The 23,965-nt window shown below is 45.9% G+C and overlaps 1 protein-coding gene and 1 pseudogene across 1 annotated transcript; one reads left to right on the top strand and one right to left on the bottom strand.

The window, feature by feature from the left end:
* Positions 1 to 1,056: 1,056 nt before the first annotated feature.
* On the bottom strand, positions 1,057 to 12,888 carry LOC105074477 (cationic amino acid transporter 3). Its single transcript, XM_074369149.1, has 12 exons — positions 12,794 to 12,888; positions 9,788 to 10,190; positions 9,086 to 9,244; positions 8,098 to 8,275; positions 7,773 to 7,885; positions 7,381 to 7,603; positions 7,071 to 7,210; positions 6,870 to 6,972; positions 6,484 to 6,680; positions 6,123 to 6,289; positions 5,741 to 5,849; positions 1,057 to 5,575 (listed from the first exon to the last, which is right to left on the bottom strand). Exons 2-12 carry the CDS (start codon positions 10,158 to 10,160, stop codon positions 5,493 to 5,495), a joined length of 1,845 nt encoding a protein of 614 aa, XP_074225250.1. The 5' UTR covers positions 10,161 to 10,190; positions 12,794 to 12,888; the 3' UTR covers positions 1,057 to 5,492.
* A 9,289-nt stretch (positions 12,889 to 22,177) lies between these two features.
* Positions 22,178 to 23,624, top strand: LOC141578695 (olfactory receptor 6E1-like; annotated as a pseudogene).
* The last annotated feature ends 341 nt before the right edge of the window (positions 23,625 to 23,965 follow it).

The following is a 23,965-nucleotide window of genomic DNA, read 5'->3' on the forward strand; positions in this document are numbered from 1 at the left end:
GGGCAGAGGAAAATTTCTTCCTCTTCCATGTGGAACATAACTTCTCGCTAGGGACTTCCTTCCAAAGAGTACGGTATGTAAAGGGGACCCAAAAAATAACTTAATAGTGGAGAAACCTGACAAACACTGTACCTCAACTGGATAACCAAGATCAGTGTCAAGTGATAAATCATGTTGATGGTATGTGCCCCTGATATGCTATGATAAGAAAGGCACTTTTACATAACCACGTCCCATGCAGTTTTGTCCCAACTTACATGTGACATACTTATACTAAATAATTAAATAAAGTGTATTCATTGTCCAGCAGGAATCCAAATTTATCTTGCCATCTGGCATTTCATCTGGCAACCCTAGACCAGAGGCAGCAGTCAGCCTGTGATGAAGCAAGCAAAAACTGTCTTTAGCTTGGTGCACAGACTTCTGAAGTCTTTCACATGCAGTTTTTAATTTCAGCCACTAGAAGGAATCTTGAGGGAAAAATAAATCCAAGCTCTTCATCCAAGCCAATAATCCTTCAGGGGATTTCTTGGCTGTTGGGCACTGGGGGAGGGAGCAGAAGATAAAAAGGAATGAAGGGGAGGGTCAGACATTTAGAGCTAAGGGCTCTGGTCCTGGGGTTTCAGCGCTTGGATCGTCCCTTTCTCTGCTGAGCAACACATGTAGTCTGTGTCTAAGCTTTCAGATTTCACAGCTGTAAATGAGAAACAGAATTTTACCATTTTTACGCAAGTCCGGGACGCAGTCTTCCCCAGCTTCCTTTATAGATGTCTTGTGTATAGATTCAATCACCTAACAAGTATGTGTTGAGTTTTCCCACATGACAGAAGCTATACTGGGTCATAGTAAAGACTCAGAATTCTGTCCCCAAGGCACTGATAACTATTGCCAGCTCAGGGCAACTGACCAAAGATGTAGAAGAACTGTGATGACGTGCAAGTTTCACCTGTTGAGTGTAAACCACTCACTCTGAGACAGTTTGTGAAGGAAAAACTTGGAATGTATTCTGTTCACAATCATTTATTAGTGATTCTCCCCCCAGCCCCCTGTTTCACCAGGATTTTCCATCATTGTATGTTACCCCTCAATGCAGCTGGGCATCTGAGTATCTAGGGTCTTCTGCTCTGCATGCAGATCTTCAATTGTCTTTTTCTTCTTGTTTTAACTTTCAATTTTCAGTTTTTAAATTTCAGAGTTATTTAATTTTTGTTAGTTGAGGTACAGTCAGTTGACAATGTGTCGATTTCTGGTGTACAGCATCATGTTGCAGTCATACATGTACGTAACATTTGTTCCTTCTCTAGTCTTCATTTTCATTTTGTTTCATTTTTTATTGTGTAAAATATACACATAAAATGTACCATCTTAGCGATTGCAAGCACACGGTTCAGCAGCAGGAAGTGCATCTACGTTACTGTGTAACTATCACCACCATCCATGCCTAGAACTCTTTTCATCTTGCAAAACTCACACTCCAAACCCAGTGAACAGTAACTCCCATCCGCCAGTTCTTAGCAGCCACCACCCTACCTCCTGACTCTGTGAATCTGATCACTCTCGGTACTTTCCATAAGTGGAATCCTACAATGTTGGCCCTTTTGTGACTGGCTTATCTCACTGAGCATAACGTCCTTCAGGTTCATCCATGTGGTAGCCTGTGTCAGAATTTCCTTCGTTTTTAAGACTTAATATTACACACAAACACACACACACACACATACACACACACACTATTACACAACAGCTTCTGTTCACCTGTTCATTCCTTCATGCACATTTGGATTGCTTCCTCTTTTGACCGCTGTGAGGAATGCTGCTCTGCACACTGGCATACAAGCATCTCTTGGAGTCCAGCTGCCTTTGTCATTAAAATCCTTTGGTGTAGCCAGCTACTCCTGCCATCACAGAACTGAAAAGAAAACTGTGAGATTCTTGCCTGCATTGTTTAGATATTCGTCCACTTTTTGCTCTTCCCTTCACCTTCTCTTTCTTTGGTGCTGTTCCACCCTCCAGCCGTTGCTAAAATGGAAAGTCCTGGAAGAAGAAGGGAAGGGCAGAGGCAACCAAGAGTCTCTCACTTGTTGGCCAGAGAAAATTCACCCAAATGATGATTGAGACCTTGTCAGGAAAGGAAGGTGGATCATGACAGTAAAAAAAAAAAAATGACATAACCCGTTACAGCAGAAGTTTAATCAATGCCCCTCATCATGGTGATTATTGCAGGGCTAAACCTTGGGGACACCAAGGAATGAATAGTCCTCAGCTGCACGAGTCTGTTGGGGGCGACCCCTGCTGCTGTGCTGAAGAGGAAGAGGAAGAGGAAGGAAAGAAAATGAACTGAGTCCAGTCTGCTCATTTCCCACTCATGGGAAAAAGTAAGCAAGGAAAGAAAAAGAAATTTTTACAAAAGCTTTGCCCATAAACAAGTTCCCCTGAGCAAAGTTTAAGGGAAGTTGAAGGGGGAGGATATATCTCAGTGGTTCAATCCCCAGTACCTCCTCTAAAAATAAATAAAATGAATAAAGCTAATTTCCTCCCTCTTTAAAAACAAACAAAAAAACAGCAAATAAGGGATGTTGAGTTAATCAGTCCCTTAAGAATAATTAGAACTTTTCAAAGTGGGTTGGGTTTTCTGGGTCCCTGAAGCCTGACCCTTCTACTTCTTGGGAACTTCTTGGGTAAGAAGTAATGGGGAGGGGAAAGGATTCCTCATCTTTCCATTTGGGGTGTGACCTAGTATCTGAAATAACAGTGGCCTCTGGGGACCAGCAGGGCTCCATTGTTACCAACGATCTTAAGGAACCCCTCAGTGTTCAAAACTCTGGCTCGCTCGTCATCTCTTTCTGGTCCCTGATTTGTTCTGCCTTTCCCTTTGTCTCTCTTCATCCTGTTTTTCTTGCTTTATCTGTCTTTCCTCCCCTGTTTCTTTCCTTTGTCTCATTTTCAATTCTAAGTAGTTTAACAAATTTTTCCCCCAAACAAATGCTGTGTTCTCCCTTTGATAATTTCAGGTAAACGAAAAGCTCTCCATCTTGAGTCATGTAAAACTTGACATGTACATGTGAGTCTTTCATTATATCTCTCTTGGAGTAGAATTGAGCACCTACTGTATTCCAGACACAGTTTAGCTGCTGGGAAGCAAGTGGTGGTCAAGACTGTTAACGGGCTGAATGTATCTCCCTGCTCTCAAATCCGTAAGTTGAAATCCTAACCCCCAGGACCTCAGAATGTGACTGAATTGGTAATTGGTTTAAAGAGGTAATTACGCTTACATGAGTTCATGAGGGTGGGCCCTACCACAAACAGCTAATGTCCTTATAAGAAGAAGAGATTAGAATGCAGAGAGCATACAGAGACAGGAAGGGGTCAAAGATTTAGTAGAAAAAGTACAAAAATGTGACAATGAATATATGTATGTTCATGTATAGCTGAAAAATTGTGCTCTACACTGGAATTTGACACAACATTGTAAAATGACTATAACTCAATAAAAAAATGTAAAAAAACCCCACAGACGTATACATAGTGAATTTCAAATAAACAAGGAACCCTAAATATATATTGTAATACATATACTTTTTAAAGATGTGTATTTTATGCATATTAGTTATACATATGCATTTTTGTATGTAAAGATACATACACGTGTACAACCATACGTCACTTTATTGGGCTTTGCAGACACTGCATTTTTTTCTCTTTTTTTACAAAATGAAGGTGTGGCAACCCTGAGTTGTCAGATGATACTTAGGATCTTTTACCAATACATTATTTTAAAACAAGGTGTGTGCACTGTTTTACTAAATTGAATGCTATTGCACACTGAAGAGACTACAGTCTAGAATGAACATAATTTTATATATGCACTTGGAAACCAGATACTTGTGTGAGTCCTTTTATCACAAAATTCTCCTTATTGTGGCCGTCGGGAACCAAATCATCAATTTCTCCAAGATGTGCCTCTATTAACTCTCCAGAATGGGTCACAGTGCTTCATCGTTACAGAAAGTGCACCATTTTTCTTTCCTGGAAACTTGCCCCCTTTCTGATTCTGGCTGATTGTGTTTTCAGTGGAAATGTGAACCTATCCCTTGGGTCTGCTGTGAGCTCGTGGTTGATCTAGAGGCTTGATTACATTGTGGTTCAACTCTTCACCAAGGCTGTTTTATGGGTGAGGTTCTCCACTGCCGACTACAGCACATTGCGATAATCTGGTGGTCCTACAGCAGCAAGTTAGAACAATAATCAACCTTTTCCATCAAAGTTTCACCTGACAGTTTTATTCTCCATTAGTTGTTTCTTAAGCCTGTGATTTCATTAGAACTGCAAGAGAGGGATTTTCCTAATTCTGTTGATCCTCCTCCATTTATGTTTTAATTCATGTAATAAATTTGCTGCTCAGTTTCTTGACCTCCATCCCTCCTTCTCTCTACTTCAGTTGTTCATTCCCACAGACAGTCCTCTACTTCATTATTACCACTGTCTTCACTGTCCATAATCTTAATTTCAAGCATTCTGTTCTGCAGCAACACCTTTTTATCTTCTCTTTCCGGTTTAATTGTCTATCTTTTACTTTCACCCACTATAACCATTTATCAGCCAACTCTTACTTCCCACCTCTTCCCTCAGCTTCTGGTAATGCAGGTAGTTTTTTTCAACTAAGATCTTTCCCTCTTCAATAAAATTTTTTTTTAAAAATTTCCCTATAATTGGCAAAGCATACAAAAAGAAAAAGAAAAAGAAACTTACCCTCATCAACTCCAATGTGTAACTCTACGATTCTGCAACATAAAAGTAAAGAAAAATGATCATTTATACAATGTTACAATTTATCTTAATAAAGCTAGGGGAAGAGATTAAAAAGATCATTTTCTTTTATCATTGTAAAATGATCCACTTTATCTGTTCTTATTGTCTTTGTCTTAAAGGCTTATTTCCCTCATATTACTATAGCTACCTTAGCTTTCTCGGGTTTTGTTTACACAAAGTTTCTGTTCCCTCGCTTTTACTTCCAACCTATTTGTGTTCCAATATTTAAAGTGTAACTCTTCCCACCGTATGTAGTTACCTGTGTTTTCTTCCCACATGCAGACTCTGGGTTTTGTTTTGTTTTGTGTTTGTATTTTGTTTTGCTGGAAAGAGGCACAAGGAGGCGCTTCTTATGTGAAGATTAATATTTTATTTCTTCCTCTGGTTGCAGGTTACATTGCAGTACTTTCTTTTTGAAAATTCACCTTGCTGGACATTTATGAAGCCTGCACTTTTAAGTGCATATATTATGCTTTTTAAAGTTTACTTAAAATTATTAAGATTAAAGTCATTTCCTCTACTGGCAGTGACTACAGGGCTCTAAATGCATCCCATCTTCACTCTCCGCAGAGGCTCAAAGTGTCCACGACCCAGCAGGTACCTCCTGTGCATGGAGGGAATCCACACAGCATCCGTCTCCTGTGCTTAAGAGGATTCATCACTAGGGATGATTTGTCAAGAGATTAGGAGTTGGAGGCTGGAGGCTGTGGATCAGTGTTCTCCTCCAAGCTGTGTCGGATCCCATATCCAAAGTATACGGCAAATCCTAGTCGGGCAACGAGACAATGAGAAGGAAAAGTAGGCACTCTCCCCACTTACAGATGCCCAATAGGCCTCCTATTATGACATCTTACAGCTCTGGGGAGAGGTAGTAGGAAGAAGGTTGGGTCCAGTCACTCCAGAGGCCTCTCTTTCCCAGACAGTCACTTACCAATGGCATTCCAGATGCCAAACTGGGCCCAGGTCCAAGTGGTCATCTGCATCATCAAGTGGACATTCACGAAGATGCTCAGCACTGGGAGGACAGGCAGAGCAGGCACCTGCGGGCGAAGGCAGCTAACCCTGAGCGCGCCGCAGGCCTCACCAAGGCAGGCCCCGCCCCCACGGGGGTGGGGGAGACGCCAGGCCTGGTCACACGGAGCAGCCAGCGCCTCCCCAGGCTGGGTGTGAGAAGCACTGAGAGTGGACCAGGGAAGGGCCACTGGTTAGGGCGACTCGCCTCCTTCCCTGGTCCAGCCAAGATAGTTCAGACCTCACAGCGTGCAGACTTCCTTCACTCAGGGTGGATAGTTTGGGCACATAAGGTCACCCACCTTGAAGGGAGGAGGAGTGGGGCCCTGGGGCTGCCTCCAGATGGTGACAGTGACCCCGGCGCTGAGCACCAGCAGCAGCACAGCCACCGTTGTACAGACGGGGTCTCCAGAGAACACACGGCGGGGCCACTGGGCCAGCACCAGGCTCAGGGCCGTCAGCAGGAGAACTGCAGGGTCCAGTGGGAGGAGAACAGGGTCAAGTCCAGAAGCCGGTGTGTCAGGCCTTGGGTCACACCCCTCCCCAAACTGCCCTCATCAAGAAAGGCCATCATATTTCTAAGTCTCCCTAATTGCCAAAATACACAATCCCACTCCATCCTCCCAAATTCAGATGCCAACAAAGAGCCATCCCACTGCTCACCCATCAGTAAGGTGCATCCATAGACAATCCGGCCAGATGTCAGAGTGGGGGTGCTGTTGATAGGGTCACACAGGGTCCTGAGAGTCTCTAGGTTTTGTGCATCAGGTACAGGTTCCAAAGGACCTGCTTCAGGTTCAGGAGTCTCAGTTTTGTCCTCTGTGCTCTCATTCGTCTGTAAATGCTGATCTGGCTGGTACCTGAATTACAGGTGTTAAGGCAATATTAACAGCAGCCCCCACCCACCCAATACAGACAGTCTAACCCACCTCGATCCTGCCGTACGCACAACGGGACATTTAGAAAGCAGCATGCATGTAGACGGGGATTGCCTCCCCATCCATCCCCACAAGGGCAAGACCCCCAGTCAGCGTGTGGTGGACTCTCACCTGAGGACAAGAACAGAAATAACCACCAGCGAGTAAGCAAACAGGGTCCCAATTGACATGACGTCCACAAGATCACTGAACTCGAAGAGTAACGCCATGATCGCTAGAAGGAGGCACAGATGAGGTGCGGGAGGGAGTCAGAAACCACTGAAATGTCCAAGTTAAGGAAAGTGATCAAAGGAGGGGCTTTTGTTCAGTCACCTGCAAGGTTTCCAGAAGCCAAAGTGGCCACGATGGGGGTGTGTGTGCGGGTGTGGATCCGGGCGAGTCTCCGGAAAAGGAGTCCGTCATCTGCCATCGCGTAAGTCACTCGAGACATGGCGAACATGTTACCCAGGAGGCTGGGAGACAAAATGGGAACATGTGTGAGGACGTGGAGAAATAGGACAGATCAGGGCTTCTGTGCCTTAGTCTGCGTGGTGTGAGGGGTCTCTCCCTCTTGTCTCTCAATCCCAAAGGCTGGGACACCTGGGCATCTGACAGCAGATGGGGAGAAAGCTTCGACACTGACCTAGATGTAAGTGCACAGAGGGTGCCAACAGCCACCACATAGCTGGCAGGAGCCCACCCAACATGGAGAAAAGCCTGCGGCAAGGGGCTCTCAGGGTCAATCTGGTAGTAGGGCACCATGAGGGTGAGTGACGCTGAGACGCCAAAATACGCCAAAAAGCAGATGAAGAGCGAGGTCAGGATGCCCAAGGGGATGGAGCGCTGCGGATTCCGGGCTTCCTCCCCTGCAGGATGGGTGGGGAGAAGCACTGGGTCAGGAAACACCTTGAGGGGAAAGCACACAATCCCCTTCCCTCCTGAGCCTCCAGGAGCAGAACAACCTCCTAGAAACTCTTATGCACAAGAGCAGCCCAAACTGGAGCCAAACCCCTGAGGGGACAGTGACCGTGTTACCTGTAGTGGCGATGACATCAAAACCGATAAACCCGTAGAAACAGGTAGCCGCTCCTCGGAGAATCCCATCAAAGCCAAAAGGCACAAACCCTCCAGAACCCAGATGGTCCAAGCTGTGGTGAGAGGAGAAACGAGAAGAACGTGGGTGAGGTGTGTTCAGTGATCTCTACCGGACTCCTCAGTTGACACCATGAGTCCTGAGCTCCAGGAGCCCCATCATCTGGACCCACCAGCCCAGATCTGTTTAGTCCCCACCGTGTCTCCAGTTCTGCACGGTAACCACACCCTCACCACGCATTGCTCTGGCCAGGAGCACCCGCCTAACCTATAGGTGCCGTTGGGTCCAGATGCTGTCAAGTTATAGTCCTGTTCCGTGAGCTGCCAGTTGTGCAGATCTCCCTTAATGAAGCCAGACAGGATGATGAAGCCGAGAACCAAAAGGTTCAGGCCTGTGAACACTTTGGTAACCAGGACTGACTCTCGAGCTCCCAGAACCAGCACTCCTGTGGGAAAGATGGGACATGAAACTTCCAGAATAACTAAATGCATAGAGACTAGTGGTGGTCAGGGGCAGGGCGGTGGCAGAAGTGGAAACCGTGGACAGTGACTGCCCAGTGGGTGTGGGTTTTCCTTTTGGGGTGGAGAAATGTTTAGAGCTAGCTGGAGGTGAGGGTCGCACAGCATTGTGAGTGTGCTAAGTGCCACTGACTGCACACTACGATGATCAGTTTCTTACTGTGGCAATCACCTCACAAGAAACACATCAGTCAAACCATGAACATGTACCCCTGAAATTGTACATAATTGTATGTCAGTTATATCTCAATAAAGCTGGAGAAATCAATAAACTAGTTGAGTTTCTGTTGTTTGAATTTCACCTCAATTTAAATGATCTCTGGTCTCAGCACAGAGGAAGAAACTTGTCAGTCTAAGAAATGGGTGATTTTTTTCTTCACCCGTAGTTTGGCAAGGCCTGGAGACATCGTGGTTGCCACAATCTGCGTGGTGGGTGTCACTGACATCTGGGGAGTAAGGGCCAAGGTTGCTACTCAACATCTGACAATGATGTTCTTTAAGAAAAGAACAAAAACCCTAAATGCACAGGACATCCCCCCACACCAAACAATGACCCAGCCCCGAATGTCAGTGGTGCCAAGAGCGGGATGCACAGTCTGTGTTGCCTTCCTGTCTCTCATACCACAGACCCTTCTTCCCTGTCCTAATTCCCCACCTCCTGCCTCTCCAAGCCTTCCCCACCCCGGCTCCCTCTCCACACCCCACACTTCCCATTCCATCTATGACCCCTGTCTCACCAGTCATCAGCAACACCAGGCCCAGTGCGAAGAAGTCTGGGTACTTGGCCAGGAAGTAGGGCATGTACAGGGAGAGAGTGCCCTGTAACCCCTGAGAGATGTGGTTCCCAGTCAGGCTGTCAAAGGCAGAGCTCCAGGCCCTGGCCACGCTGGCGGTGACTGCAGAAGAAGATGGAACATTCATTAACAAACATTAATTGAACCCCTACTACATGCCATGGGATGTATTTCGAGGGAAAAACAGACAAAATACCAAATCTCAAAGAGTTTCTTCTTCATGGGAGAGAAGACCCACATGATCCACAGACTTGGTCAGCTATTTAATACATTAGGAGGCGATCAGTGTTGTGCAAAAAGAGAAAACATGGAAGTGGAACCAGGAGGGCTGGGATGAGGGCTGAAATTTTAAATCGAGGTGTAAGGGAAAACCCCACGAAGGCAAGAGCTGAGCAAAGCCTTCAACATGGTGACGGATGAGCCTGTGGACGTGTCTCCCTCCCACCCACTTCCTACGTTCCCCTTCCTTCTGGGCTCTTGGTCACATCACTTAGGGAAAGCGGGGGAGAGCTGAGTAGAATGAAGTTGTGGGGTTTCCCTGCCACCATTACTCACTTCTCCCACAAAGTGAATAGCAAAGTGCTCAGGAATGACTCAAGTCTCCAACACTCCCTCTGAGCACATTTCCCCACCCCATCATCTCACCAATGACATAGGACAGTATGAGGTTCCAGCCAGTGATGAAGGCACACAGTTCTCCCACTGTGACATAGCTGTAGAGATACGCAGAACCAGAACATGGTACCCGGGCCCCAAACTCCGCATAGCAGAGCCCAGACAACACAGAAGACAGGGCGGCCACCAGGAAGCAGATGACGATTGCCGGTCCAGCTTTGTCCTTGGCCACCTCTCCAGCCAGGATGTACACGCCAGCCCCCAGGGTGTTGCCCACACCCAAGGCCACCAGGTCGAGGGTGTTCAGACAACGAGCCAGGAGACTCTCAGACCCCTCCCTGGGCTTCAGGGGCCGCCTGCGGACCAGCTTCTGACAAAATTGGAGAACATCCTGACATCGCATCCTAGATGGAGTTGAGTAGGCTCTGATCTGCTGAGAAAACAAGACAGAAAGTCATAAAAAATATCCATTCGCAACACAGAAGACTGGGAGGCCACCAAGAAGCAGATGACAATTGCCAGTCCAGCTACGTACATGGCCTCTCCACCAGCCAGGGTGCACACACCAGGATGCTGACCACACCCAAGGCCACTGGTCTAGGGTGTTCAGAGGAGTCATGTGACTCACAGACTCTTCCCTGTGGACTGGATTCGGACCAAATTGACAAACGTACTGGCACAGCATCCCAGACGTGGGTCAGGAGGCTACAATCTGCTGCTCTGTTCCGTGTGTTGTACAACGTGCCCTCGTAGCTGACTGACTGCATACATAGTGGTTTGTGTCTCTTACCCCCACACTCCTCTATCTTGCCCTTCCCCCCGTCCCTCTCCCTACGGATAACCACTGGTTTGCTCTCTGTATCTATGAGTCTGTTTCTTTTTTGTTATAGTCACTAGTACATTTTATTTTTTAGATTTCACACGTAAGTGAGTTCATACACTATTTGTCATCCTCTGTCTGACTTATTTCGCTTAGCATAATAACCTCCAAGTCCAACCATGTTGCAAAAAGCAGAATTTTTATTCTTCTTTATGGCTGAATGTATGTACCACATCTTCTTTATCCATTCATCTGTTGATGGACAATCAGGTTGCTTCTGTGTCTTGGCTATTGTAAATAACGCTCCTGTGAATACCGAGATGCATGGATCTTTTCCAATTAGCACTTTCATTTTTTCTGGATAAATACTCAGGAGTGGAATGACTCAGTCATGTGGCATGAGCTGAAATCACCCAGCTCTGCTGGTTCAAGTCCAGCTCTGCTGCGTGCCAGCCTGTCTGGTTTGGCACAAGCTGCGTACAGCTCCTTACCCTCGTCCCCTGCACGTAACAGGAGAAATTATCGTCATTATCTCTCTCTCCCTTTATATGTGTGAAGTGACTCTGTAAAGGGCTTGGATAATAGAGTCCTCAGACTCGACACAGTTCTATGCCAAGGATTCTGAAAACTGGAATCTTCCGTTTCATTGTTTGCAGTGTGAAATGCAATCGGATGTCTGAGTTCAGGCAGAATGGGATGGCATTTGTAGGGAGAGACAGACTCTAGACTGGCTCAGTGAAAGCGTCAGACCAGAGTGGCCTCCCAGCTACCTGGAGGGAGTGAAGACTAACCTTCATTCTGAATCAGAAATGACAGGACTCTGTTTCCTATCCTTTGGGCTTGGAATATCTCCTCACTGCATGGCTCTGCAGGGCGAGGCAGACCCAGGCAACACAAGTTTCCATCAGGGGCTTCCACCCCTGATACTCCGAAGTCCAGGTTTAGCATTTTGGTTAAGGGTAAACATTCAAACAGCCAGGAAACTATGCTCAGAATCTCGGCCCCCCACCACCACCCCTGGGCCTTTGAACAAGCCATTTACTGCTCCAGACCTCTGTGCGCCTCCTGTTCAAATGCTGCTGCTGAAGCCTCGTGCACTGTTAGTAGGAACGTAAAATGGTGCAGCTGCTGTGGATAAGTGTGCTGGTTCCTCAACAGATTAAAACTAGAATTACCATATGATCCACAATTCCACTTCTGGGTGTACACCCAAAAGAACTGAAAATGGGATCTCGAAGAGATATTTATACACACATGTTCACAGCAGGATTATTCAGTATAGCTGAAAGTTGGAAGCAACCTAAGGGTTCATTCACAAATGAATGGATAAACACAATGTGGTCTATACATGAAGAAGATTATTACTCAGCCTTAAAAAAAATCCAGGAAATTCTGAGCCATGCTACAACATGGAGGGACCTTGAGGACATTATGCTAAGTGACATAAGCCAGTCACAAAAAGGCCAATATTGCGTGATGCCACTTCCATGAAGCATCGATAGTGCTCAGATTCATAGAGACAGGAAGTAGGATGGTGGTTTGCTAGGGTCTGGGGTGAGGGAGAAATGGGGAGTTATTGTCATATGGGGACACAGTTTCGGTTTTACAAGATGAAAAGGATTCTGGAGACTGGTTGTACAGCAATGCAAAGATACTTAACATTAATGAACAGTACACTTAAAGTGCTTAAGATGGTAAATGTTATATTAAGTGTATTTCACAACCATATTTCATTACTACCGATGATAAATATTAGAACAAGCTTCAGAGAGTTGCTCAGTGCAGCAATCCCCAAGGTGGTTTAATATAAATCACCGTCTCGTCATCCTCTATGGATACGAAGCCGTGCGGATGCTCAGGTCCCTAGCATGGGCGGAGGAGGAGTCCACACATTCAGAGAGTACAAACACAGGAGAATGAAGTCAGCGGTCCACATATCATAAACCTTATATAAGTGTAATAATGACAATTGTTTACACACCAATAAAAAACCAAGTCTTAGAGCCTCTGACCCAGTCTCCCCCACCCCCACCTCTTCTCACACAAACACACACGGCTCCCAGCAACTTCTGCTTTCATCTGGAAAATGGGTCTTTCCACCTGCAGACTGGAGCCAGGCTGACTCGACCACATGCATGAATTGCAGAGATACTCAGTTCTGAGTATCTGAGCTCCGTGCCCTGTCGCCTACAGGAGAGGGCTTCCCCAAGACTTACTGGATTGTCGGAGGAGATCCTGGAGCCCTGGGTCAGAGTCAGTGGGGCTGAGTTTAAGCTGTGAAGGGCTGGAACTGATGCATCTCTAAAACCGAGCGAGGAGTCCCTGAGCTCATCCCTGGGTTGTCAGGGTGGGGATGGGGATGGTTGGGTGGGGACCGCCTGTGGTGGCGCTATCAGCCCTCCACACTTCTGGGGATGGATCTAAAATGTTTTTCATTACGGTAAAATATACATTACGTAAGATTTATCATTTTAACCATTTTAAACTATGCAGTTCAGTCATGTCAAGTACATTCACATTTTATGCAGCCAAACCCCAGAACTTCTTTTCAACTCTGTACGCATTCGGCAACAATTCCCCCTTGTCTCCTCCACAGTTCCTGGCAATCACCATTCTACTTTCTGTCTCTGTGGATCTGACCACTCTGGAATCTTTACTTAAGTGGGATCCTACAGTGTTTGCCATTTACTGTCAGGCTTATTTCACTAAGAAGAATGCCCACTAAGTTCCTCCCTGTTGTAGTGTGCGTTAGAATCCCCTTTCTTTTTAATGCTGAATAATACTCTGTTATTTATACAAGCCACGTTTGGCTTATCATTTCTTGGTCAATGAGCACTTGGGTTGCTTGCACGTTTTAGCCATTACGAATAATGCTGCTAGGAACCTGGGTGTACAAATATCCCCTCCAGAGGGTGCTTTCGATTCTTCTGGGTGTATCCTCCAAAGTGAATTGCTGGATCATATGGTTCCAAAATTTTTGTTATACTTTTGAATGGAGAGAATTTTCATGCATTGAGACACGGGGAAATCAGTTTGGCTTGTACATGGTGCAGCTGGAACTTTGTGTGAACTAAACCAGCCCGTCCAACCCTCACAGCACAGCCGCTCTAACTGTTAAGGCTGAGAATGTCTATGCTGAAGACAAGGATGAACAACTCCCTTCTTACGGCGTCCATGTTAACACTCGCTCAGAGATTAGGTTCCCTTCCCAGACACCAGGTCCTGCTGTCTCGCTGCCTGTGTACTAAGTCTGTCTCTTTTACAACCTTGAAGGAACATACCCTGTTGTGTCTGATGAATGTTCTTTGTTTGGATGAGGTGTAAGACTGTGTGTAAAACCATGGTTCAATGGAGCAGTTCTTCAGAGCTGTCTGAGAGGCTGCTTCCCAGGGCATAGTCCTCAGTTTGGCTCAAATAAAACTCTTTTCTATTCCTATGATTGATTATTTATTGATTATTTCCATGGACTCCTGAATTCATTTGAACATCAAAGACCCTGAGAAGTACAGGCCGTAAAACTCGGGAAACCCACTTACAACCCTCCTCCCTCCCCATCTTCTTACACTGCTTGACTTCCCACGGTCTGCACTGGAGTGTGGGGACCCCCAAGCCCAGCTGGCCACCCACCAGGAGAAAGAGACCTTCAGGTAATCCATGCAGCAAAGGCATTTAACAGTCACCACGCCTGCATTCAGACTTGCACTAAAGGATGAAGGAAGACTTAAGAGGCATGTAACTATGTCCCCTTCTTCAAGGAGCTCTGCTGGGAGAGCTTAGCATGGAGAACAGAGAAGGGAAAGTGATGTAAGAAGCACTATTCTTCACAGAAGGCAAAACTCTGGAGCTGGAAGGGGAGTGGTGCAGTGGGTGCCCGCTAGTGGTGGGTAGAGAGGACTGTGGCATGCCTCAGATGACCTCCATGCTAAAGCACTGAACACAAACCTCCAAAATAGGATCCAATGGGATCTAAATGTGGCAATGAACTCTTCCATTAACTTTTGAAAAACCAACCACACAAGATGGAATGAAATGGCTTATGCTGTTGTGGAGAGTTTTAGTTGGTTCTGTGAGGACCCACTTGAAATCCTAGAGTTGGTAGAGATATTATTTTAAAGGAAAGACATCTGAGTTGCAAGAAATGCAGAAAGATTGACACAACATTGTAAACTGACTGTACTTCAATTTTTAAAAAGTAAAAAAAAAAAAAAAGAAAAAAAAAGAAAAGAAAAGGAAAGAAATGCAGAAAGAAGCCTCCTCTGAGCTTATCTGACTCAAAGCAGAAAATTCTTGGAACTAAGGCTGCCATAAACTCCGCCATTCAGGAGGGGACATTCCTGAGATGATGATGGTGAGGAAGCCTATTACTGTGATTCTCCCTTCTGGGAGTTTATAGCCTCGAAGACGATGGAAAGCCCACTCACATGTGCATAGACAGCATTATCACAAGTTAGTCACCCCTCGTTTGTTCTACTAACCTGTTTTTCTTTCCTAAAGAAACCTATTTGTTTTCCCTACAGAAGACTTGCCTCCCTACCCTTTCCCCCATTAAGTTGGATATATAAGTCTGTAACATTAATCATTTTTTAACAGGTTATGTTTTGTTCATTCACTTATGTGATCCTTTTTGACACACAGTTTTCTGATAACTTTCAGATCACACCGTTGGACTGTGTAAGAAATTGTGGAATGTTAATGGAAAACCTGATGGCAACACAGACCTGCTAACAAAACATCAAGATCAACTAGAATTAATCACACAGGACTGGATGAACTACTGAATAAGATTTACAATTTTTATGACTTTGTCTGAAATACGATCAGCTTTTTAATATTTGTTTTCGAGATTTCTGGAAAATTTTTCTCTTCAGCTACCTATGCTTTACAACAATGTGGTAACCTGTAGTTTTGAAACAGAAGTGAAGCACGTATCCTTTTCTTTCTAGCTGATCCCTCCAGAGTTCAGAAACTTCACTTTTATGGCAATAGAGTTATTTACCTGAGTTCACTAAGAACCTGTTCTCCTTGTACCAGGACACAAATGAAAACACTGGCTGTACCACCGAGGTTTTACTGGGATGTCATACTTGAGAATGTGCGTTGATTCAAATAGGATCAGACAACTTTAAGGAAGTAAGATTGACTTTGTGGAGCCATAAACCCCCTTGGGAAAGCAGCCTGGTGTCTTGCTGACAGGTGAGTAAGACAGATCATTCTCCGGCAGGCCCCCGAACCTCGGGTAATTTGTGGACTTCAAGAAGAGACATGGCAAGTCCTTGGCTTGGCGTCTTGCCTTCAAGAAACATTTCAGAGTTCAATTTGAAGATTCTTCATGAAAAGTTCCAGAAAAGCAGATTTAAAAGAATCTATTTGGTCAACTGTTACTCTTGCCGAGCTTATGTAAATATACAGGCCAAGTTTAAGGAACTTGAATTTATTTTATAAACAAATTAGTCCTAATTTGTCCACCTTTGGTAGAAGTGAGGGTGATTGTAGATAGAGGAAAAAATATGTTCCAATAGAAACTATAATACCTGTGGATGTTAGATTCTAGTTCTGCTCATTGTTTCTGAGATTTTGTTTTCCACCCATACACTGGGCTGGGTCCTGAATTGTTTTAGTTTCCTCAGTTATTTGGCTATAGTCTCCAAACTAACATTTCCACTTTTTCCCCTATTTTTGACTTCAAATCAAGAGAAACTGAAGCTGCCTTTTTCCTAAAGTCCTGCAGAGAGAAGTGAGTCAACTTGATATAAACTGCAAAGAGATCACCACCATGGCTGACATTTAGATAATCTTCATGTCTATGTGAGCCAGTGAGAAAGCTTACCTGAACACCCAATGACTTCAACAGAGACATTCAAGCCAGGAAAATCTGTCCATTGTCACTGCCTGCCCTCACTCCATCTAAAGATGCTTTGTGCCTTACTTCTGGAAATCTTCTTGACAGATAGCTCTCAGGACTCAGACACTGGGCTATAATTTGTTCCAACCATAGACCTTTGTTTTTATGTTGTCTCCATAGAAATGTCTTCTATTAAATACCTAATTCCTTGCCCCTTGTAGGTCTAACTTTGAGACCCCGTGTGCTTCACCAGCTTCTGAAATGAATTAACTGGACTGATCCATCGTCAACACCAAGACACTGGTTCAATGAGATGAAACGATCCACCAGCTCAGTTCCTGGACTGCAAAGCTTCTTGAGCAAGTTTCAGAGGAGGGACTGCAGGGGAGCCAACTACATCAGGTGCCCCAAAATGTGTCTCTTTGGCATGAGGATTAATTTAGGCTGATTATTTTTAAGAAACTGAACATGCAGGAAGTCTTTCTTTTTACCTCCCCTTAAAGAACCTAGATAAAGGGCTCACTCTGAGAATAAAGCTAACACCAGACAAGTCTGCAGAGGGCAGCAGCTAAGTGTGGTGAATTGCCTTCCCCCACTTTGAAGTCCCAAACCACGGCCCTCCCCCAAACTCTTTTTCCTTCTCTTTAGCTGAAGATGTTATTTAAGGCAAGGGTTTGGGCCATTTGACAAGTTACCCAGTTTTCCTGGGTCTCTCCCGTGTATACGTGTTATCACACTGTTTGAGTTTCTCCTGTTAATCTGTCTCATGTGAATTTAATTCTTAGACCAGCCAGAAGAACTCAGAAGGGCAGAGGAAAATTTCTTCCTCTTCCATGTGGAACATAACTTCTCGCTAGGGACTTCCTTCCAAAGAGTACGGTATGTAAAGGGGACCCAAAAAATAACTTAATAGTGGAGAAACCTGACAAACACTGTACCTCAACTGGATAACCAAGATCAGTGTCAAGTGATAAATCATGTTGATGGTATGTGCCCCTGATATGCTATGATAAGAAAGGCACTTTTACATAACCACGTCCCATGCAGTTTTGTCCCAACTTACATGTGACATACTTATACTAAATAATTAAATAAAGTGTATTCATTGTCCAGCAGGAATCCAAATTTATCTTGCCATCTGGCATTTCATCTGGCAACCCTAGACCAGAGGCAGCAGTCAGCCTGTGATGAAGCAAGCAAAAACTGTCTTTAGCTTGGTGCACAGACTTCTGAAGTCTTTCACATGCAGTTTTTAATTTCAGCCACTAGAAGGAATCTTGAGGGAAAAATAAATCCAAGCTCTTCATCCAAGCCAATAATCCTTCAGGGGATTTCTTGGCTGTTGGGCACTGGGGGAGGGAGCAGAAGATAAAAAGGAATGAAGGGGAGGGTCAGACATTTAGAGCTAAGGGCTCTGGTCCTGGGGTTTCAGCGCTTGGATCGTCCCTTTCTCTGCTGAGCAACACATGTAGTCTGTGTCTAAGCTTTCAGATTTCACAGCTGTAAATGAGAAACAGAATTTTACCATTTTTACGCAAGTCCGGGACGCAGTCTTCCCCAGCTTCCTTTATAGATGTCTTGTGTATAGATTCAATCACCTAACAAGTATGTGTTGAGTTTTCCCACATGACAGAAGCTATACTGGGTCATAGTAAAGACTCAGAATTCTGTCCCCAAGGCGCTGATAACTATTGCCAGCTCAGGGCAACTGACTAAAGATGTAGAAGAACTGTGATGACGTGCAAGTTTCACCTGTTGAGTGTAAACCACTCACTCTGAGACAGTTTGTGAAGGAAAACCTTGGAATGTATTCTGTTCACAATCATTTATTAGTGATTCTCCCCCCAGCCCCCTGTTTCACCAGGATTTTCCATCATTGTATGTTACCTCTCAATGCAGCTGGGCATCTGAGTATCTGGGGTCTTCTGCTCTGCATGCAGATCTTCAATTGCCTTTTTCTTCTTGTTTTAACTTTCAATTTTCAGTTTTTAAATTTCAGAGTTATTTAATTTTTGTTAGTTGAGGTACAGTCAGTTGACAATGTGTCGATTTCTGGTGTACAGCATCATGTTGCAGTCATACATGTACGTAACATTTGTTCCTTCTCTAGTCTTCATTTTCATTTTGTTTCATTTATTATTGTGTAAAATATACACATAAAATGCACCATCTTAGCGATTGCAAGCACACGGTTCAGCAGCAGGAAGTGCATTTACGTTACTGTGTAACTATCACCACCATCCATGCCTAGAACTCTTTTCATCTTGCAAAACTCACACTCCAAACCCAGTGAACAGTAACTCCCATCCACCAGTTCTTAGCAGCCACCACCCTACCTCCTGACTCTGTGAATCTGATCACTCTCGGTGCTTTCCATAAGTGGAATCCTACAGTGTTGGCCCTTTTGTGACTGGCTTATCTCACTGAGCATAACGTCCTTCAGGTTCATCCATGTGGTAGCCTGTGTCAGAATTTCCTTCGTTTTTAAGACTTAATATTATACACACACACACACATACACACACACACTATTACACAACAGCTTCTGTTCACCTGTTCATTCCTTCATGCACATTTGGATTGCTTCCTCTTTTGACTGCTGTGAGGAATGCTGCTCTGCACACTGGCATACAAGCATCTCTTGGAGTCCAGCTGCCTTTGTCATTAAAATCCTTTGGTGTAGCCAGCTACTCCTGCCATCACAGAACTGAAAAGAAAACTGTGAGATTCTTGCCTGCATTGTTTAGATATTCGTCCACTTTTTGCTCTTCCCTTCACCTTCTCTTTCTTTGGTGCTGTTCCACCCTCCAGCCGTTGCTAAAATGGAAAGTCCTGGAAGAAGAAGGGAAGGGCAGAGGCAACCAAGAGTCTCTCACTTGTTGGCCAGAGAAAATTCACCCAAATGATGATTGAGACCTTGTCAGGAAAGGAAGGTGGATCATGACAGTAAAAAAAAATTTACAGGGAGGTGGGAAGGGACAGAGTGGGATTTTAAAATGCAGAATAGAAGAAACAAGATTATACTGTATAGCACAGGGAAATATATACAAGATCTTGTGGTAGCTCATAGCGAAAAAAAAATGTGACAATGAATATATATATGTTCATGTATAACTGAAAAATTGTGCTCTACACTAGAATTTGACACATTGTAAAATGACTATTACTCAATTAAAAAATGTAAAAAATTTTTTTTTAATTTTAAAAATTACATAAGCCACTATAGCAGATGTTTAATAAATGACCCTCATTATGGTGATTATTACAGGGCTAAACCTTGAGGACACAAAGGAATGAATAGTCCTCAGCTGCACGAGTCCATTGGGGTCGACCCCTGCTGCTATGCCGAAGAGGAAAAGGAAGGAAAGAAAATGCACTGAGTCCAGTCTGCTCATTTTCCACTCGTGGGGAAAAGTAAACAAGGAAAGAAAGAAAAACTTCTATTAAAGCTTCACCCATATACAAGTTCCCTTGAGCAAACGTTTGAAGGAAGTTGAGTTAACCAGTCCCTTAAGAATGATTAGACGTTTTCAAAGTTTTCCAGGCCCCTGAGGCCTGACCCTTCTGCCTCCTGGGAGCTCCTGGGTAAGAAGAATCGGGGAGGGGAAAGGGCTCCTCACCTTTCCATGTGGGGTGTGACCTAGTATCTGAAATAACAGTGACGGCTGGGGACCAGCAGGGCTCCATTCTTACCAACGATCTAAAAGAACTCCACAATGTTCAAAACTCTGGCTTGCTTGTCATCTCTTTCTGGTCCCTGATTTGTTCTGCCTTTCCCTTTGTCTCTCTTCATCCTGTTTTTCTGGCTTTATCTGTCTTTCCTCTCCTGCCTGTCTCTCTGCTTTGTCTCTAGTTCTCTGGCTGTCTTTGTGTGCCTTCATCTGTGTCTTCCCCAGTCTGTACCCTTGTTCTCCCTGCATTTCCCCTTCCTTCTGTGTCTGTCTGTGCTTAATATGTTTCTCTCTTTTCCCCTCCAGGGCCTCTCCTTGTCTCTCACTTTTGTTGGGTTTGTGGATTACCTTCTCCTTTGCCCCTGTTCCACGCCATATGCCTCTCTAAAAAAGTCCAGAATCAGGACTTGGACCCTTTGTGATAAAGAGGACTGTAATGCCAGGTAAATTGTCATCACCTGTTGTCTGTGCCTTTCACACCATCCTCTAGGAACCTGGGGACAGAGCAGGAGGAGACACTGAAGGTGTTGAAGAAGGAACTGAGGTTAGGGGAGATCTTCCCGATTCTGAGACAAGCAGAATTAGACTGTAGACTGAAGGAGAGCCTGGGGGAACTAGACCACAGCTGTCCAGTGTGGTAGCCATGAGCCACCTGTGGCTACTGGGGACTTGAAATGTGGACGGTCTGCCATGGGATGTGCTATGGGTGTGAAACCAGATTTTGAAAATTTGGTCCCAAAAGAAGAATATAAAGCAGCTCATGTATAACTTTTTCATTGATTGCCTGGTGAAATAATGTTTTAGATATATTCAGTTAGATGAAATAGGTTGATAACATCCATTTCATCTGTTTCTTTTTATTATGTCTTTTCATGTGGCACTAGCAAATTTGAAATTGCATATGTCGCTTGCATTTGTGACTCGCATTATATTTCTAACTGGTGTTCACTGAAAAAAATGCACAATGTGAGACCTGTGAGTTCAGTTTTATTTGAGGGCAAAATGAGGACTATAGCCCAGGAGACAGCATTTCAGATAGCTCTGAGGAACTGCTCTGAAGAGGCAGGGGGAACGTCAGTATTATGTATGATTTTAGTGAAGGGAGGGGGTATGTGCAGTCAAGCACACATTTAGACAGAGGCTGGCTGCTAGTCACGAGGAGCAGATGTCACCTTTAATGATTTTAGTGTCTTTCTAGGTATGAGGAGATGCAAGAATTTGGGCTTATAAAATCTTCTCCTGAAAATGTCTAACTATCTGAAGGCATGTTCTGCCAGTTTTCCCAGAGCACAGAGCACCCCATTCCTGATCTCCACCCTGAACTCCTTTCAAGGGGTGTTGCAGGTCAGGGCTGCAGTGGCTCCTGATTTAACCCTTGTAGATGCGGATGGCAAGTGCCAGTTTTTAGTTGGCATTAGACAGTGCTAGCCTAGTCAAAGAAGGATGTATTTCAGATGAGGACAAAGGAGGCATCTACGCGTCACATGATGCAGACAGAATAGATGTGATAAAGTAGTTCGTAGTAGCTCAGAATTTTCAAGAATTCTCCAGCTGCCAAACTCCTCATCTGCCTCCCCTCTCTCCAGTTCCTTCAGTTGTGGTTGCCTTTGGGAGAAGGGGTTGTGACCATCGGGGGCGTCGGGTGCTGGTCATATTCCGTTCCTTGCTCTGGGTGCTGGTTGTACCTGTACGTTCTATTTCAGAAAATGCAGCAAATGGTACAATAATGACGTGTCCACTTCTCATAATTTGTGTTATATTACAGTTCAAAGACACAAGCAAACAAATTGTTGCAAAAAGCAAATCTCAGATTCTCTGTCCTAACCTTTCTAGTTCCAAACTGCATTAACTCTTTCTGTATAAAATAAAATCCCTGCAAGAAATAGGTCTCACCCCTCTGCGGATTATCAAAGTGTTTTACCCAGCACGTAACAGGCTTTGTGGGGGCAAGAGGAAAGTTCTTCTGGTGAAAATGAAAATGATACTTTTTACATTATACAAAAATAACAGCTAACATTTGGGAGCGTATTAATCATGGGTCAAGCCCTGTTCTAAGTTTTCCTTCATTTCATCCTCACAACAGCCCTATGGGCGGGGTGGGGGGTACTCTTACATCCCTGTGTTACTGATGAAGCCCCTGAGACCCTGAGGGGCTAAACCACAGAGCCAGGACGGAAGCGGGTGCACTGACGGCCCCCACCCCCACCCCAGCGGGCACACCTAAGCCCCGGGCTCTGCTGCCGTCACAGACCGGGCCCCCCGCCCCGGCCGCTCGTCCAACGGCACCGCAGCGCCGGAGTTCGTGCGCCTGGGGGTCACCGACGTGCGCGGACTCCAGCTCCTTCTCCTCGCTGTGCTCCTGGTCACGCACGTGCTGACCCTCCCGGGGAACCTGCTCATCGTCACCCTGACCGTGGCCGACCGCCGCCTCGCCACCCCGATGCCCTGCTGCCTCCGGCACTCCTCGCTGCTGGAGCCGGGCTGCGCCTCCGCCGTCACCCCGCAGGCGCTGGTCCACCTCCTCACTGGACGTGGGACCGTCTCCCGAGCCAGATGCTTCTCCCAGACGGGGCTCTGCTTCATCCTGGGCACCGCGGAGTCCCTGCTGCCGGCGGTGACGTCCGCGGACCGCTACCTGGCCGTCTGCCGGCCGCTGCGGTGCCCCGCCCGCAGGACCGCTGGGGTGGGCCCCGTCCTCGTGCTGGGCTGCGGGGCGCAGCCTCCTCCTCCTCCTCGCCGGGCCCAGCGTCTGGGTGTTCTCCCTCCCCTTCTGTGGCCCCCGACGTCCTCGACCGCTTCTTCTGTGACAGCACGCCCTTGCTGGAGCTGGTGTGCGCAGACCCCAGGCCCCTGCAGCTGGTGTCCTTCCTGGTGGCCGCGTGCACCCTGGCCTCTGCCGTGGTGGTGACCGGCCTGTGCTACGGCCGCTCAGCGGCACCGTCCTGCACCTGCCTTCATCCCGGGGCCGCCGCAAGGCCTCCTCCACCTGCCCCTCCCCCCTCCTGGTGGTCGCCCTCACCTGCGGGAGCTGCCTCACCGTGCACCTGAGCCCCCGGCGGACAGGGCGGCTGAAGCTCAACAGAGGAGTCGCTTTCTTCAGCACCATCGTGTCGCCCCTGCTGAACCCCTTCGTCTACTGCCTGAGGAATGAGCTGGTCCAGAAAGTGAGCAGGGATTTGCTGATCAAGGTGGGAGGGGTTCCTTCTAAGACGCTCAGGGCATAAGGCTTCCAGACGGGCCGCCTGTTAGTTGCTCTTTTTCCTGTCTCGGTGAAGGCATTTTTTTCCCTACTTGAGCAGAGAAGAAAAGTTTGCTGGTTCCCAAGCTGACTGTGCGTATTTCTGCATTCCAGGAGAACAGAAGAGGGAGTGAATTGCTCTCCTGCTCAGGACAACACAGCTTTTTGGCCATAACGATGGAGACTGCTAGTCATTCTGCTTATCCAGTCTCCACGTTACTAACAGAACACTTTGAATTTTATCTGGGCACGTGACGTCCAGCTAGAGACATTTCCCATCCTCCCTTGCAGCTACCTTGGTGACAAGACTAAGTTTTAGAGGCTGTGGTGTAAGTGGAATGATCTGTGTAATTTATGGATTGTGGTTTCCTAAGAAAATTGCATTCGCTCCACTTTTTTTCTATCTTCCTGCTGCCTAGGGTACACGATCACTGTGGTGGCCACCTTGGGACAAGGGATGGAAACAAACCAACCAAAAAATACATTGTTTAGAGACATCCCATCAGCCTGGGTCCCTGGATGAGCTTGTGTAACAGCGCCACCTGCTGGTCGTGCATCAACCACAGACTTCCTCTGTGAGGGGGGAATTAAGGTCTGTCTTAACCTCGCCACTGTGGTTTGCGGATTCTTGGTTACA

The sequence above is a fragment of the Camelus bactrianus genome, chromosome 9, assembly GCF_048773025.1.
Source record: "Camelus bactrianus isolate YW-2024 breed Bactrian camel chromosome 9, ASM4877302v1, whole genome shotgun sequence".
Lineage (NCBI taxonomy): Eukaryota > Metazoa > Chordata > Mammalia > Artiodactyla > Camelidae > Camelus > Camelus bactrianus.

Coding starts and splice junctions, on each gene's coding strand:
- LOC105074477 (XM_074369149.1), bottom strand. CDS start 10,160: ATGCGATGTCAGGATGTTCTCCAATTTTGTCAGAAGCTGGTCCGCAGG. Junction 6,681..6,869: donor ATTTCTGTTCTTGTCCTCAG/GTGAGAGTCCAC, acceptor CCTGTAATTCAG/GTACCAGCCAGATCAGCATT. Junction 6,290..6,483: donor TGGATGCACCTTACTGATGG/GTGAGCAGTGGG, acceptor TGGACCCTGCAG/TTCTCCTGCTGACGGCCCTG.